General features: G+C 39.5%; 4 protein-coding genes across 12 annotated transcripts in view; 2 read left to right on the top strand and 2 right to left on the bottom strand.

Moving 5' to 3' along the window:
• LOC120413476 (protein alan shepard) overlaps positions 1-15,326 on the bottom strand; it is a 334,433-nt gene that overhangs the window by 269,583 nt on the left and 49,524 nt on the right. The window lies entirely within an intron of this gene.
• LOC120413480 (adult-specific cuticular protein ACP-20-like) lies at positions 1,527-2,617 on the bottom strand. Its single transcript, XM_039574330.2, has 2 exons — positions 1,992-2,617; positions 1,527-1,929 (listed from the first exon to the last, which is right to left on the bottom strand). Exons 1-2 carry the CDS (start codon positions 2,175-2,177, stop codon positions 1,603-1,605), a joined length of 513 nt encoding a protein of 170 aa, XP_039430264.1. The 5' UTR covers positions 2,178-2,617; the 3' UTR covers positions 1,527-1,602.
• Positions 2,636-3,214, top strand: LOC120413479 (adult-specific cuticular protein ACP-20-like). Its single transcript, XM_052710908.1, has 2 exons — positions 2,636-2,821; positions 2,884-3,214. Exons 1-2 carry the CDS (start codon positions 2,636-2,638, stop codon positions 3,208-3,210), a joined length of 513 nt encoding a protein of 170 aa, XP_052566868.1. The 3' UTR covers positions 3,211-3,214.
• LOC120413481 (pupal cuticle protein Edg-91-like) lies at positions 12,939-14,662 on the top strand. Its single transcript, XM_039574331.2, has 2 exons — positions 12,939-13,808; positions 13,882-14,662. Exons 1-2 carry the CDS (start codon positions 13,512-13,514, stop codon positions 14,071-14,073), a joined length of 489 nt encoding a protein of 162 aa, XP_039430265.1. The 5' UTR covers positions 12,939-13,511; the 3' UTR covers positions 14,074-14,662.

Here is a 15,326-nt window from a genome sequence, read left to right on the forward strand (position 1 = left end):
ATAGGAATTGCTGCACAAATACAAACCTGCTACATAAACATAAATTTTTCGCTTCACAAACTTTGGGTGCAGCTACCACCCTCACCATCGTACGGAAACCCGATCCCTAAATCGTAAAACTCGCTTGAAGAAAAAAAAATCCAGTTTGTTTGTTTACGCATACATTACGAGTTGTCATAGCGAAGATGTTAGTCATACCATAAACTCCTCTTAATCCAACCTTAATCTTAATAAGTACATCTCATTACACCCATATTTGCCACGTTTCGCCTTTCGTATATCCAAAATGGAGCCCCCGTCTCGAACACTCCCGCAAAGTCTTCCCCATCCCTATTCTCGACACACATCCAGCAAATTCCTCAAATTCAATCTTCTCTATTGTGTTGTGTGTGCGGGCAGCAATGGGATTTCTGCACATTGATGACGTCTGTGGGTGTGGAGTTCTATGCACTATCGCCACACGCACACACCAAGCAAGCGGTGCATATCGATCGATACGCGACACGCTTGTGTGAGTGAGATCGAGCGAGTTACTCTCTCTCGCGAGAATGAGAGAAAGAGAACGCTCTCTGAGAGATTTCACGAAACTAAGAGAGACCACTCACACTAGCAAACTTCTAGAAGTTTGTATTTTCGGCCTAATGGTACTTGTCGCCTCCTTAAGGAACCCTGCCCCCTCATCCTCCTTCCAAGCAATTCACAAAAGGCAGTGATTTAATCAGTGGAATTTCGTTATCACATATCGCATTGTGTCCTCCGCCTTCGTTTCCGCTCTCTCTCTCTCCTGATAGCAGAATCTCACGTCGTAAAGAAAGAGGCAGATATGTGAAAATGTAGTCACTTGACACACACGATCGCGTGTATGACAGTGCGTTGGGTTTCGTGTGTCACTGCTTTCGTTGATGCCGCTGATGTTGTTGTTATTGTTTGTTTGTTCAAGTCTGAGGGATGACGACGGAGGCGGAACAGATGAAAGTTAATTTCCACATTCTTATCATACGTACGCGTCGTTACAGAATATGTGTAATACATGCATGAATTCCGATCCATACGGCAATGAATGCTGAACATTTTCTGTCAAACGTGTTTCCTTTGGGTGTAGATTTTCCAAATCGTTCTTCCAGTATACCATATGGAACAGAGTCAAGGTAGCTCTTTGAATACTTCACTACCACAACCCACTCCCCCCGACATCACCCTCCTGGACTCTGTGCGCCGTAATCGCGATAATTGAGAGGTTCTGCACACACATAAATAACAACACGATGGTACTTGAAAGCCGACAAGCGAAGCGCGAGCTTTTCTACGGCGTTGTAGCGAAAGTGCTCAACTTCCTAGAAGTGCGCGAGTTCTAGGAATTGTTTTGGTTACGGGTGTGCGACGCTGTTCGGAGGCATTGTTTGCCGTTGTTTTGCAAATTGGATCACACGGAGAAGGGGTGTTGTTGTTGCTTAATCTTGAGAAGAGTTGAACAAGACATATTTTGTACGCTTTAACACAAATGCAAAGCTGTTTTTTTTATTCTTGAGGACTCATAAGTTACGCGATTGTTCCAGTCGGTTGACATCCAGTCTTGTTAATACATCTCAAGGAGATTTGTATTTAGTTGTACTTCTTCAGCTTGCTGTAGCTGTAACCATGGCCGTATCCGCCACCGATTCCTCCCTCCTGTCCTCCGATACCTCCCTCGATAGCGTGTCCGATGTTCTTGACCTTGGCCTCGAAACCAGTCTTGCTGTCGGCGTAGTACTCCACGATACGCTGGGTTCCATCGGCCTCATCCAAGGTGTACTCTCCCTTGACAACATCTCCATCGCGCATCTCCCACTGGCTCTTGTGGTCTCCGGTGTGGATGTCCTTCACTCCATACTCGAACTTGTACTTCGGGTACGAGTAGTAGTCCAGACCGCTCTCCTCCTTGTAGCCACCCTTGGGAATTACGAGGTTGACGTTTTAAATCTTGGTAATACCAAAAGATTAGGATATCTTACCTGACTTCCTCCGAATCCTCCGCCAATACCACCTCCAATACCGATTCCACCTCCGATACCTCCTTCCATGCCACCGTAGTACTTGTACGGGATGTGCTTGACCTCGTTGATGTATCCGTGATGCTCGTAGGGCAGCGCAAGAGCAGCGCCCAACAGGGCAAGTGCCACCAAACTCTTGATCATCATTTTGGAAATGGTTTGAAGAATCAACTGTTCTACCGAGAACGGAACTAACTGAACTGATACCTTCCCCAACCGAATGGGTGGATATTTATAGCAGCTATGCGAAGAATTTCTCCAGCATGTTATCAAGGACGATCAGTCAATCGATCGGAACACTTTCGGCACCCTTCCGATGGTTTCCCACGAAGCGCAGACACGCCTTATGATGGTTAATTTGATTATTTTTTGCACACCGGATCCACGCGAACTTGGTCAAGCGGTTTCGCTTCACTGGTTCCAGCGCCGAACTTTTCCTTCGCGTTAGCGATCGCATGCTAAGGGCGTCGATCGAGCATCCAAAAACGAACTTCAAACTTTTAGAACTGAATCGATAAGTTGCTAAGCAGTAGAGTATAAATACACTGATAATCCGACAGAACGGTATCAGTTGTCCAACGCCGTCCAAAGCAACCAAATAAACCATGTTTAAGTTTGCGATCGTCAGTATTGCCCTGGTGGGAGCGGCTCTTGCGCTGCCCTACGAGCATCACGGATACATCAACGAGGTCAAGCACATCCCGTACAAGTACTACGGTGGCATGGAAGGAGGTATCGGAGGTGGAATCGGTATTGGAGGTGGTATTGGCGGAGGATTCGGAGGAAGTGAGGTAAGATATCCTAATATTTTGGTATTATCAAGATTTAAATCGTCAACCTCGTAATTCCCAAGGGTGGCTACAAGGAAGAGAGCGGTCTGGACTACTACTCGTACCCGAAGTACAAGTTCGAGTACGGAGTGAAGGACTACCATACCGGAGATCATAAGAGCCAGTGGGAGATGCGTGATGGGGATGTTGTCAAGGGAGAGTACACCCTGGATGAGGCTGATGGAACGAAGCGTATCGTTGAGTACTACGCCGACAGCAAGACTGGTTTCGAGGCCAAGGTTAAGAACATCGGACACGCTATCGAGGGAAGTATGGGAGGACAGGAAGGTGGAATCGGTGGCGGATACGGCCACGGATACAGCTACAGCAAGCTCAAGAAGTACAACTAAGGCGGATGTGCAACGACTGAATTATGTGATACACGCTATAACGATACTTTAAAAGTTAATAAATCTATCATGCAATGCTAAAAAAGATCACTAAATTATTATTGATTGATGATAAAACCTTATAATTAGTCAAAAAAAAATTCGTCGCCCTCCTTTAACATTTTGGCATCCTCGGCTGGACCCAAGAGAAACTTTGCATTTTTAAAATTTGCCAAGTTGCCGATTTGTGCTGCGCCTTCAAGAAAAAGATATAGCGCCCTAAGGAGCCTATGGGAGTTACTCCACTACTTACTGCTAAAAACAAGTTGACTTACCTGAAATGAAAAAAAAACTAAAATTAGATTTTTTGTATCCCCTTGCAGCTTTTATTTAAATAAATCAGTTTTAAATTTTGTAATCCTAATGAAATTTAAAAAAAGAGACATACAGAATTATTAAAAAAAAATATGACAAAATGTCAAATGGACAAAAGATCGAAAGGCAAAAGTTCGAATGGGCAAAAGATCAAAGTGGACTTAATTTCAAGTCGGAAAGACAAAACGAAAATTTAAAAAAAAAATCATAAGCATCAATCTTTTAGATTTAATAAACAAGTCTTAAAATATCTTCGGAAACAGACTTTATCTCATTAGGCTTTTTTTTAAGAACTGCTCACTTTTAAAGAAAGGGAAAACTAACCAAACATTACTCGGATAAGATTCATATATGGAGTTTTTTTTAAAAGGTCCAATAAACCAAATTTTCAGTTTTTGCTTTTTAGGTGTTTTTTAATACTCCTGACTCAAGGCTGTTTCAAAACGCCCAAAAAGCAAAAACTGTAAATTTGGTTTATTGAACCTTTTGAAAAAAAAACTCCAGATACTTTCTAAAAGAATAGAAAAACTTGATTCGACCGTAAAAAAGGTATGTTTTGTTTTAAAATTGCCAAAAATAGCTCCACGCCTTCCATCGGATGGGGAAGTAAAACGTCGGTCCCGGCCTTCGTTGTTGTTAGGCCGTTAAGGTGTGGGAGTCGTCTCCCTGCTATAAAAAGACAGACTCACGCCAAACCAACCCTGCTCCGGTGGCATCGGGTGTGGCGGTTGGACTCGCAATCCAAAGGTCGTCTGTTCGAACCCAGGGGTGGAAGGTTCCTTGGAGTAAAAAGAGCACGGCGTGGCTGGAACAAGTGGATCGATCTTTGAAAATTATTTTTTATAACCAATTTGTAGAGAAATCACTCACCTTTGAAACGCTGGTTAGGGTTTGTAAATCCGTTTTGATTGTCGAAAGATATTTTTTTAAACGCAATTTTCACCGATAGAATATTTTCACATTTATAGATTCTGTTCAGGCCGGTAAAACACAACTTTCTACGTATAAATCTCCGGTGGGTAATCTCCGGTGGGGTATCTCGGTTTATAATATTTTGTTCCAGCTACGCCGTGCTCTTTCTGCTTCAAGGAACCTTCCATCGCAATTTAAAAACATTACATACCTTTTTAACGGTCTAAAGGCATCAGAACAAAAATAGAGTAGTTTCTCATAAAACAAACACTTCTAAAAAACACAAGCAAAACTAAAATTAAGAAAATAATTGAAGGTAAACGGTGCATTTTCATTGTGTGTAACTGATGGTAGAACCTTGATTTTTATTAATAAATCAATCACTTTTTTGTCGATGTTATCGATACGCACAAAACAAGCATTCCAATCATGCTTTCTAAAACAAATGTAAACAGAATCGCTCATGGTTAAGACCTTACTCAAAACAAAGCACCACGACCAAGCATTTCTTCAGCAGCGTTCTTGAGCGAATTGATTGGTATTTTCCCATGTTAAGCCCCCTTTTGACACAATCGATTTTTTATAACTATAAATAATGTAGTAGCAAAAACAATTCGACACAGTTCTTCTCGGACCAATAAGCCTTCCACACAACAACCGCAAAAATGGCCAGCGGACGTGCGATTCTGTTACTCCTGCTGATAACGGTCAGCGTCAGCGTGGCCCAGCGGCGCAAAAACAAGAAAGCCAACCAGGAACCGATCTACAACTCGCTGATTCCTCCAATCCCGTTGCCAATCTTCCCGTTCGGGGCGCAACCCGCCCCGCTGCCAAGTCGCCAGTTCCGGCCGATCAACATCCACTATGCTCCGGTTTCCGGCGGTGGTCACGCCCACCACGCCCACCCGGCGGAGGAGCACCACCATCACTATTACGACGACCACGGTCATCCGGTGGACCACCATCATCATCATGGTGACGAGCACCATCATCACCACCACCAAGGACACAAGGGGGTTGTGCTGGAGGCCAAGTGGACCATTCCGAAGGTTTTGGGATGAAGTTTGCGCGTTTGAATGTTGTGTCACGCTGTTAAAAGTTGTTTAACTTTGATAAAAGTTGGAAAGTAAAAGATCAAAAATAAAAACAATTTTGTTTTTTAGATTTAATTGATTTTGTTTTTTAAGTTTCATTACAATTGTTAAAATTGGGCATAGAAAAATGCAATTTGAAATTATCCTGATAGTAAGACCGTTTCAAACTTTTTGTTTTGTTCAAACCATTACTAATTAAGCAATTAGTCATACAAGAAGCTTGGGCAAAAAAATGTCGGATCAGGCTCGTTGACAGAAAAAATATACCAGTATTTATTGTCATGGTCCTTGACACAGTAAAAATCTTCCGAGTAAAATCGCATGTAAAAGCATTGTGAGCAAAAGCATGTAATATTGCATGAAAAAACGTGTACACAAAAAGCATGTATGCAAGAAAAAAAAAGATTTTGCACACACCAATCCGATGAGCGTCATCTCCAGATTACCAAGCCCACGCCCCAAACCTCTCGGCTATCTCGCCGCTGTAAAATTGTTTGTATCAACACCGATGTATAGCTGTATGTTCCCCATACACTGTATTACAGTTTATGCAGTATAGGACGTACGAGAATTAAATACGTAGATTGGAGTTGAACCAATTTTTAAAAAGACGGTGAGATAGCCGAGAGGGTTGGGGCGCGGACTTGGTAATCTGGAGATGACTTGCACCAGATTGATGGTATTTTTGGAATGTGCCAAATCTTTTTTCTTGCGTATGTACATGCCTTTTCTGTACACGTTTTCTCATACAGAGCAACTCTCTACGAAATCGGCCGATTTCGACAATTTTTATTTTTTGTATTTTTGGATTTGGCTCAAACTTTGTGGGGGCCTTCTCTATGACCAAATAAGCTATTTTGTGTCATTGGTTCATCCATACAAGTCTCCATACAATTTTGGCTGCTGTCCATACAAAAATGGTATGTAAATATTCAAACAGCTGTAACTTTTTAGTGAATTTTCTGATCAATTTGGTGTCTTCGGCAAAGTTGTAGGTATTGTTGAGGACTTTTGAGAAAAAAATAGGCACACGGAAAAAAAATTCAGATTTTTTTATCAACTTTTTTTTCAGTACAACTCAATTTCCCAAAATACGTATTTTTGATTTAAGACATTTTTTTATATGTTTTAGGAGACAAAAATCCGCAATTTTTGAGCCATAGAGAAACATGGTTATGAAGTTTTGAAAAAATAGTGATTTTTGGAAAAAATCGAAGTTTCGTGCAAAAACAAGTTTGACATTATTTTTTAATGCAAAATTGAATTTGCAATCGAAAAGTACTTCACAGATTTTTTGATAACGGGCTCCGTTTTCAAGATATAGACACCGAAAGTTTGATTTTAGCGAAATATTTGCAGTTTTTCAATTTTAAAAAATAGTGACCATAAGTGACTATTTCGAAGAATTTTTTTTTTTGAAAAGTTCAGAAAATTTGCTATAAAATTGTCTAAGAGACATTGAAGATTGAACCTCGGGTTTCTGAGATAGAGCCGCTTAAATAAAAAAAGAAACACGAAAATTGAAGTTTTCTTAATCTCACCAAAATAACCCACCATTTTCTAATTACGATATCTCAGCAACTAATGGTCCGATTATCAATGTTAATGCAAGAAACATTCGTGAAATTTTCCGATCTTTTCGAAAAAAATACTTTGAAAATTTTTAAATCAAGACTAACATTTTAAAAGGGCCAAACATTGAATATTACGCCCATTTAAAATGCTAGTCTTGATTTAAAAATTTTCAAAATATGTTTTTTCGATGAGATCGGAAAATTTCACGAATGTTTCATGCATTTAAATTGAAAATCGGACCATTATTTGCTGAGATATCGTCATTAGAAAATGGTGGGTTATTTTGGTAAGATTAAGAAAACTTCAATTTTCGTGTTTCTTTTTCTTAAAGCGGCTCTATCTCAGCAACCCGAGGTCCAATCTTCAATGTCTCTTTGACAATTTTATAGCAAATTTTCTGAACTTTTCAAAAAAAATATTTTTAGAAATGGTCACTTATGGTCACTATTTTTAAAAATCTCAAAACTGCAAATATTTCGCTTAAATCAAACTTTCGGTGGCGATATCTTGAAAACGGAGCCCTTTATCAAAAAATCTGTCGAGTACTTTTCGATTGCAAATTCAATTTTGCATTAAAAAATAATGTCAAACTTGTTTTTGCATGAAACTTCGATTTTTTCCAAAAATCACTTTTTTTCAAAAATTCATAACTCGGCGGCAGACCATGTTTCTCTATGGCTCAAAAGTTGCAGATGTTTGTCCCCTAAAACATATCAAAAAATCTCGAAAATCAAAAAATACGTATTTTGGGAAATTGAGTTTTAGTGAAAAAAAAAAGCTGATAAAAAATCTGCAAAATTTTGTTTCGGTGTACCTATTTTTTCTCAAAAGTCCTCAACAATACCTACAACTTTGCCGAAGATACCTACAATACCTACAACTTTGATCAGAAAATTCACTCAAAAGTTACAGCTGTTTGAATATTTACATACCATTTTTGTATGGACAGCAGCCCAAATTGTATGGAGACTTGTATGGGTGAACCAATGACGCAAAATAGCTTATTTGGTCATAGGGAAGGCCCCCGCAAAGTTTGAACCAAATTATAAAAGTACAAATAAAATCCATTTCCGGTTTTGTTGGAGAACGAAGATCAAATAAAAAAATACAAAAAATAAAAATGGTCGTAATCGGTCGATTTCGTAGAGAGTTGCTCAGATCGTATAAATATACAAAAAAAATAAAACTGTCAAAACGTAAAACTTTTGTGAAATTTAATTTTTATTTTGAATTTTTGCAATCATGTTCAACATTTAGAAAAGATATTAAAAACACTTTATTGAAGGCTTAATTAACTACGTTTTTTAAATTCAAAAATAAGTTTTTGGAACGAAGCAATTCAGTGTTAAGTTTATGGAAAAGTGATGTTCCAAGCAATTTTAGTGTTCTAAATAGGTATGGGTAATTCTCAGCCAACTCACACAGCAGTTGCCCCGACCCCTCTTCGATTTGAGTGAAACTTTGTCCTAAGGGGTATCTTTTGTCCCTGATCACGAATCCAAGGTCCGTTTTTTGATATCTCGTGACGGAGGGGCGGTACGACCCTTTCCATTGTTGAACATGCGAAAAAAGAGGTGTTTTTCAATAATTTGCAGCCTGAAACGGTGATGAGATAGAAATTAGGTGTCAAAGGGACTTTTATGTAAAATTAGACGCCCGATTCAATGGCGTACTCAGCATTCCGAAAAAACGTATTTTTCATCGAAAAAAACACTAAAAAAGTTTTAAAAATTCTCCCATTTTCCGTTACTCGACTGTAAAAAATGTTGGAACAAGTCATTTTATGGGAAATTTAATGTACTTTTCGAATCTACATTGACCCAGAAGGGTCATTTTTTCATTCAGAACAAAATTTTTCATTTTAAAATTTCGTGTTTTTTCTAACTTTGCAGGGCTATTTTTTAGAGTGTAACAATGTTCTACAAAGTTGTAGAGCAGACAATTACAAAAATTTTGATTTATAGACATAAGGGGTTTGCTTATAAACATCACGAGTTATCGCGATTTTACGAAAAAAAGTTTTGAAAAAGTTGGTCGTCATCGATCATGGCCGTTCGCAAAAAGTAACTTTTTCAGAACTTTTTTTTCGTAAAATCACGATAACTCGTGATGTTTATAAGCAAACCCCTTATGTCTATATATCAAAATTTTTGTAATTGTCTGCTCTACAACTTTGTAGAACATTGTTACACTCTAAAAAATAACCCTGCAAAGTTAGAAAAAACACGAAATTTCAAAATGAAAAATTTTGTTCTAGATGAAAAAATGTAGATTCGAAAAGTACATTACATTTCCCATAAAATTATATGTTCCAAAATTTTTTAAAGTCGGGTAACGGAAAATGGGAGAATTTTTAAAACTTTTTTAGTGTTTTTTTCGATGAAAAATACGTATTTTCGGAATTCTGAGTACGCCATTAAATTGGGCGTCTAATTTTACATGAAAGTCCCTTTGTTATCAAATTTATATCTCATCACCGTTTCAGGCTGCAAATTATTGAAAAACACCTCTTTTTTCGCATGTTCAAAAATGAAAGGGGTCGTACCGCCCCTCCGTCATGAGATATCAAAAAACGGACCTCGGTTTCGTGATCAGGGACAAAAGTTACCTCTCAGGGCAAAGTTTCACGCAAATCGAAGAGGGGTCGGGGCAACTTTTCCCGATTTCGTGTGAGTTGGTAGAGAATTACCCTTATATCATTTTCGTTTTCGAGAAAATGATTTTTGCCATGTTGTTTAACCCTCTACAACCCAAACCTGCCTCTAGACGGGTTTCGATCTAAAAAATCGCCAAAAATCCATTTTTCAAAAACAAATGATTTTTGGGTAATTCTCCGCCAACTCACACAGCAGTTGCCCCGACCCCTCTTCGATTTGCGTGAAACTTTGTCCTAAGGGGTAACTTTTGTCCCTGATCACGAATCCGAGGTCCATTTTTTGATATCTCGTGACGGAGGGGCGGTACGACCCCTTCCATTTTTGCACATGCGAAAAAAGAGGTGTTTTTCAATAATTTGCAGCCTGAAACGGTGATGAGATAGAAATTTGGTGTCAAAGGGACTTTTATGTAAAATTAGACGCCCGATTTGATGGCGTACTCAGAATTCCGAAAAAACGTATTTTTCATCGAAAAAAACACTAAAAAAGTGTTAAAAATTCTCCCATTTTCCGTTACTCGACTGTAAAAAATTTTGGAACATGTCATTTTATGGGAAATTTAATGTACTTTTCGAATCTACATTGTCCCAGAAGGGTCATTTTTTCATTTAGAACAAAATTTTTCATTTTAAAATTTCGTGTTTTTTCTAACTTTGCAGGGTTATTTTTTAGAGTGTAACAGTGTTCTACAAAGTTGTAGAGCAGACAATTACAAAAATTTTGATATATATACATAAGGGGTTTGCTTATAAACATCACAAGTTATCACGATTTTACGAAAAAAAGTTTCAAAAAAGTTGGTCGTCATCGATCATGGCCGTTCATGGTCACCCGCGACAGACACGGACGACGAAACAAAGAGAAACGCAAAAAGTAACTTTTTCAAAACTTTTTTTCGTAAAATCGCGATAACTTGTGATGTTTATAAGCAAACCCCTTATGTCTATATATCAAAATTTTTGTAATTGTCTGTTCTACAACTTTGTAGAACATTGTTACACTCTAAAAAATAACCCTGCAAAGTTAGAAAAAACACGAAATTTTAAAATGAAAAATTTTGTTCTAAATGAAAAAATGACCCTTCTGGGACAATGTAGATTCGAAAAGTACATTAAATTTCCCATAAAATGACATGTTCCAAAATTTTTTACAGTCAAGTAACGGAAAATGGGAGAATTTTTAAAACTTTTTTAGTGTTTTTTTCGATGAAAAATACGTTTTTTCGGAATTCTGAGTACGCCATCAAATCGGGCGTCTAATTTTACATAAAAGTCCCTTTGACACCTAATTTCTATCTCATCACCGTTTCAGGCTGCAAATTATTGAAAAACACCTCTTTTTTCGCATGTTCAAAAATGGAAGGGGTCGTACCGCCCCTCCGTCACGAGATATCAAAAAACGGACCTCGGATTCGTGATCAGGGACAAAAGTTACCCCTTAGGACAAAGTTTCACGCAAATCGAAGAGGGGTCGGGGCAACTTTTCCCGATTTCGTGTGAGTTGGTAGAGAATTACCCTTTTAAAAAGCAAGCCTCTACACAAATTTTTTCCAATTAAAAAAATAAAAGAGTCATTCTAGAGCAGAAAACGTTCAAAACAGGCCAAAAATTGAAAAAGTGACGGTAAAAACATGAAAAAATTAGAAAGGCAAAATGTAATGATAGGAGGTGGTAAAATGGTGGTATAATGCCAAAAACTAAGATAAACTAAACAAGATAAATGCAAATTAAAACACAAAAATAAACCAAGAAAAACATAAAACAAGAGAAGTATAGTTTGCCGTAGAACAACAGTTACTCGAAATGATCTCCTGAACAAGGGAAAAATAAAAATGTTCGGAAAAAATTGAGCAGTAGAGTGTTAAAAGCAAAAAAAAATTGTATATCTCAAATATCTCGAAAAAGCAGTAGCTAATTTTTAAGCATCAGGTTGGATTTGTAAAGCGAAAATTAGTACTAGAAACGCTGAAAAAATGTCGGGGGTGTTTCTTTCTTTTGTGAGATATTTATTTATTTTTGAAGTGTTCAATTTTTACCACCCTAGGAATTGAGCCAAAGTGTCAAAATATTGAATTTGGTAATATTTTTGATTTGCTGTACTGAACGCTGAGCGCAAACTACAAAGTGTTGATTCTTACAAGACGCAAATCTCAATGAACGATGCAGCTTTTTTTCAGTAGCTTCTCCTCGCTTGTATACTAAACTCCGTTACAAAAAACTGACACGATTTTTTCAAATAGCCTTACCCCCTAGCTTTTTTTTCATTTCTGCTGAAAAAAATGCTACAATGTGGCTTCCGCCATTTTTTTATTATTTTTTTTTTGCAACCGATGAACATTGGTCTGGTGCAAGTCTGCAACACTTCTAGAACTTCAAAGTTCTCGGAACCCACGCCGCACCTCTCGGCGCGCCGCAATCAAACCAACCGATTCGAAAGTTTATGTTGTACACTTGCACTGTTGCACGTTCTACCTTGAAGCATAAACCGCTCTCGGGTCAAACTGAGTCAAATTCAAATATATAAAACTATCGATCGCTAATCGGCGGTCATCAGTTGTGGTTCGAAGTTGGATTCGGCCCACAAGTTTGCACCAAATCTCGAAACGATGGGCAATCGCATGGCGATCACATTCCCGCTGCTTCTGCTGCTGGCAACACTGCTGCTACAGTCCGCAGTCGACGGTGGGCTTCGGGAACGGCGGTTCCGCAAGGGCAAGGGAATGGTGGACCAGTTCCGGCCGGTTAACATCTACTATGCTGCTGTTCCGTTGGTGCCACCACCACCGCCGCCGCCACCAGTTCAGCATCACCATCACTACCATCCCGTTAAGCACTATCCGGTGTGGAAGACGTACGAACATCACGAAGAAGCCTTTCTTGGGTAAAAGTTGGTACGGTGTAGGTTAGTTTGCAAAGATCTCTCAGTGAAATAAAGTATAAGGATTAGTTAAAGAAGATAAAAATGTGGTTTTAGTTAATCGTTGATGGGGATTTGGAACAAAGCTGAATCATTACTTTCAAGATGGCTGTATGGCTTGGCACTTGAACTTATCTGTCTTTGTAGAACACCTTCAGGTTCTAAGACCTTCAACTTGAACGTCTTCTCGATAACTGAACTGTTGACAATCAACCGAGGTTGGAAGACCTTCAGCCACGACTCCTGCCCACGCACTGAACCTTGCAGGGCTAGCCAAACTTTGCCAATCGTAGACCCGCGAGCCAAATGATATAATTAACTCAATTAACGCACTTCAAACGCCCTCCCCGTGTACGGAGGCCGTTGCATAAAACCAACATGTAAAATACTTGCAGGTACAACCGCCGATTGCAACTCTACTACTCAACAATCGCGCGCGCGCGCCCAATCCGGAATAGTAGCGTACACAGAATTCTCAGGCCTAAATCGGTATGTTTGGGCCGGGTTACCGACGTTTGGTACAACTGGCGTTCGGTGCGTAAGGCGATAAGGTGAGGCCGGTCAGGCGGAACTCGCGCGAAGCAGCTGTTGGCCACCACCTCCCCACAGGTGGACTGGGTTAGGAGTGGTGAAATTTGCAAGCATTTCTTCGCCAAGTTACAGATTAACTATACTTTTCACTATAAAAACCTTCACCGCCCAATCAAAGCCATCAGTTGTCCACAGTTCATCAGTTCAGTCAGTTCAGTTTCAATCGGTTTTTGTGCGCGGTTGTACAGTACTAAGGTTCAGAATGTTCAAGCTTGGGTCTACGGTAGTGCTCCTGGTTGCGTTCAGCGCGGTGGTCCTCGGCAGACACGACGGAGAAGGTCGGCTGGGACGCCGCGGCGGCAAGATCAAGTCTGGCAAGAACGGCCTGGCATATCTGGGAGCGCTTGGAGCAAGTACCTTCGGAGGATTTGACAGCAGCTATCATCATGGACCGACGTTCTCGGTGTACCCGTCCAACTACCTGCACGGTGGATACGCCCCAAGCTACGGCTCCTATGGACATCACGGACACAAGGACGGTGGCTTCGAACAGCCCAAGGTGCGTAGCGTCCCGAATCCCAACCAATCCTCCTCAATTTCCCACTTTTCCTAATCACGTTTTCCACTTGCAGAAGGGATTCCATCTGGGCTACGAGGTCGGCTACCAGGGCCACCTCGGATACATCAAGCTGAAGCGTGACAACCTGCGCCACGTCCAGGTCAGCCTCGGCCTGGGCCGTCCCGGTTCCACCGGTGGTGCCGGATACGGGTCTGCCTTCCCGTACGCCACCGCACTCCTGCCCATCCTAGCCTCCGGCAAGTAGGAGGCCTCCCCCGAGTGCACCACAAGACTTGTCAAATGCAACAACAACTGCAACAGCTACAGCAAGAAGACGACAACCTCATCCCACAAAATCACACAACATCTAACCTGGGAGAGTTCACACCGAAATTCAACCAACCCGAGGAGTTCAAGGTCAGCCAACCTAACCCAGCCAGCCAGCCAGCAAATCAGTCAACCTTGCGGCAAAAAAATACCAACAACCGCAAAACTAAAAAAAACATGCAGGAAAAAAACGGCAAACATGGACAGCCAAGAGCCACGCGCAAGCTTAGGGGGTTCAGGTGTAGCAAATTCACAATTATACATGCATCAACAGCAGCAAACAAGCGAGTAATAGTTGGTTGAGTCGAGTGTCGAGCGACCGAATTTAAAGACTAGGAAAAAAAAAAACTAAAATCAGTAGCTGTAGCATGTTTTGCATAATTGCTACTTAAAAAGCGTGGTTCAATTAGATGAACCGATTTGTTTTATAGATTAGATAGGCACACTTTGAAATGGAGCGGAAAAATGGAGCATGCATGGTTATGATAAAACCGATTGTGTGATACCGTGACCGAATAAAATAAACAACTGACTGAATAACCTAATAATTTGGCTTTGATTTTACTGTCAATATCAATTGTCAATAATTTTCAAAAATGGTGAAGAAATTCTCTCAAATTCTCCTAAAAAGTTCATATAACTTGAAAACGGTGCACTTTGTCAAAAAAAAGTGTAAAGTTAGTTTGGATTGCAAATTTGATATTACATCTTTATAATAATTTTGACAAAACATTTGCCCATTGCTTCGATATTTTCCAAAGTTTCATCGATTTAAAAAAAAATCTGATATCAAATTTATCCAAAATGTCCTTTAAAATTAAAGTCGTAAATTCAAAAAAAAACAAGCACTTCGGTCAATCATGTAATAATGAATAAAATGTCTTTTTTTTTTAATGAGCTTTTTTTCTAAAGGTTCTGAAATCTATTCAAACAGATAAACATTTTCATACATTTATTACCTACATATTTTGAATAATAAGCCCATACAGAAAAAATATGTCAATTTACTCGACACGGAAAAAATGAATCACATGTAAACTCAAGTGAAGTAAACTTGAGATTCGACGTAAACGGTTGAATCACACGTAAAATCCTGTATTTACGTATAATTTGTTGCAAAATTACATCAAATTGCATTCAAATTTAAATATTTAATGACGTGCAGAATTGTTACATCATAAATGATGTAAC

Source organism: Culex pipiens, chromosome 3, assembly GCF_016801865.2.
Source record: "Culex pipiens pallens isolate TS chromosome 3, TS_CPP_V2, whole genome shotgun sequence".
Classification (NCBI taxonomy): Eukaryota; Metazoa; Arthropoda; class Insecta; order Diptera; family Culicidae; genus Culex; species Culex pipiens.

Coding starts and splice junctions, on each gene's coding strand:
- LOC120413480 (XM_039574330.2), bottom strand. CDS start 2,177: ATGATGATCAAGAGTTTGGTGGCACTTGCCCTGTTGGGCGCTGCTCTT. Junction 1,930..1,991: donor GAGGATTCGGAGGAAGTCAG/GTAAGATATCCT, acceptor GTAATTCCCAAG/GGTGGCTACAAGGAGGAGAG.
- LOC120413479 (XM_052710908.1), top strand. CDS start 2,636: ATGTTTAAGTTTGCGATCGTCAGTATTGCCCTGGTGGGAGCGGCTCTT. Junction 2,822..2,883: donor GAGGATTCGGAGGAAGTGAG/GTAAGATATCCT, acceptor GTAATTCCCAAG/GGTGGCTACAAGGAAGAGAG.
- LOC120413481 (XM_039574331.2), top strand. CDS start 13,512: ATGTTCAAGCTTGGGTCTACGGTAGTGCTCCTGGTTGCGTTCAGCGCG. Junction 13,809..13,881: donor GTGGCTTCGAACAGCCCAAG/GTGCGTAGCGTC, acceptor TTCCACTTGCAG/AAGGGATTCCATCTGGGCTA.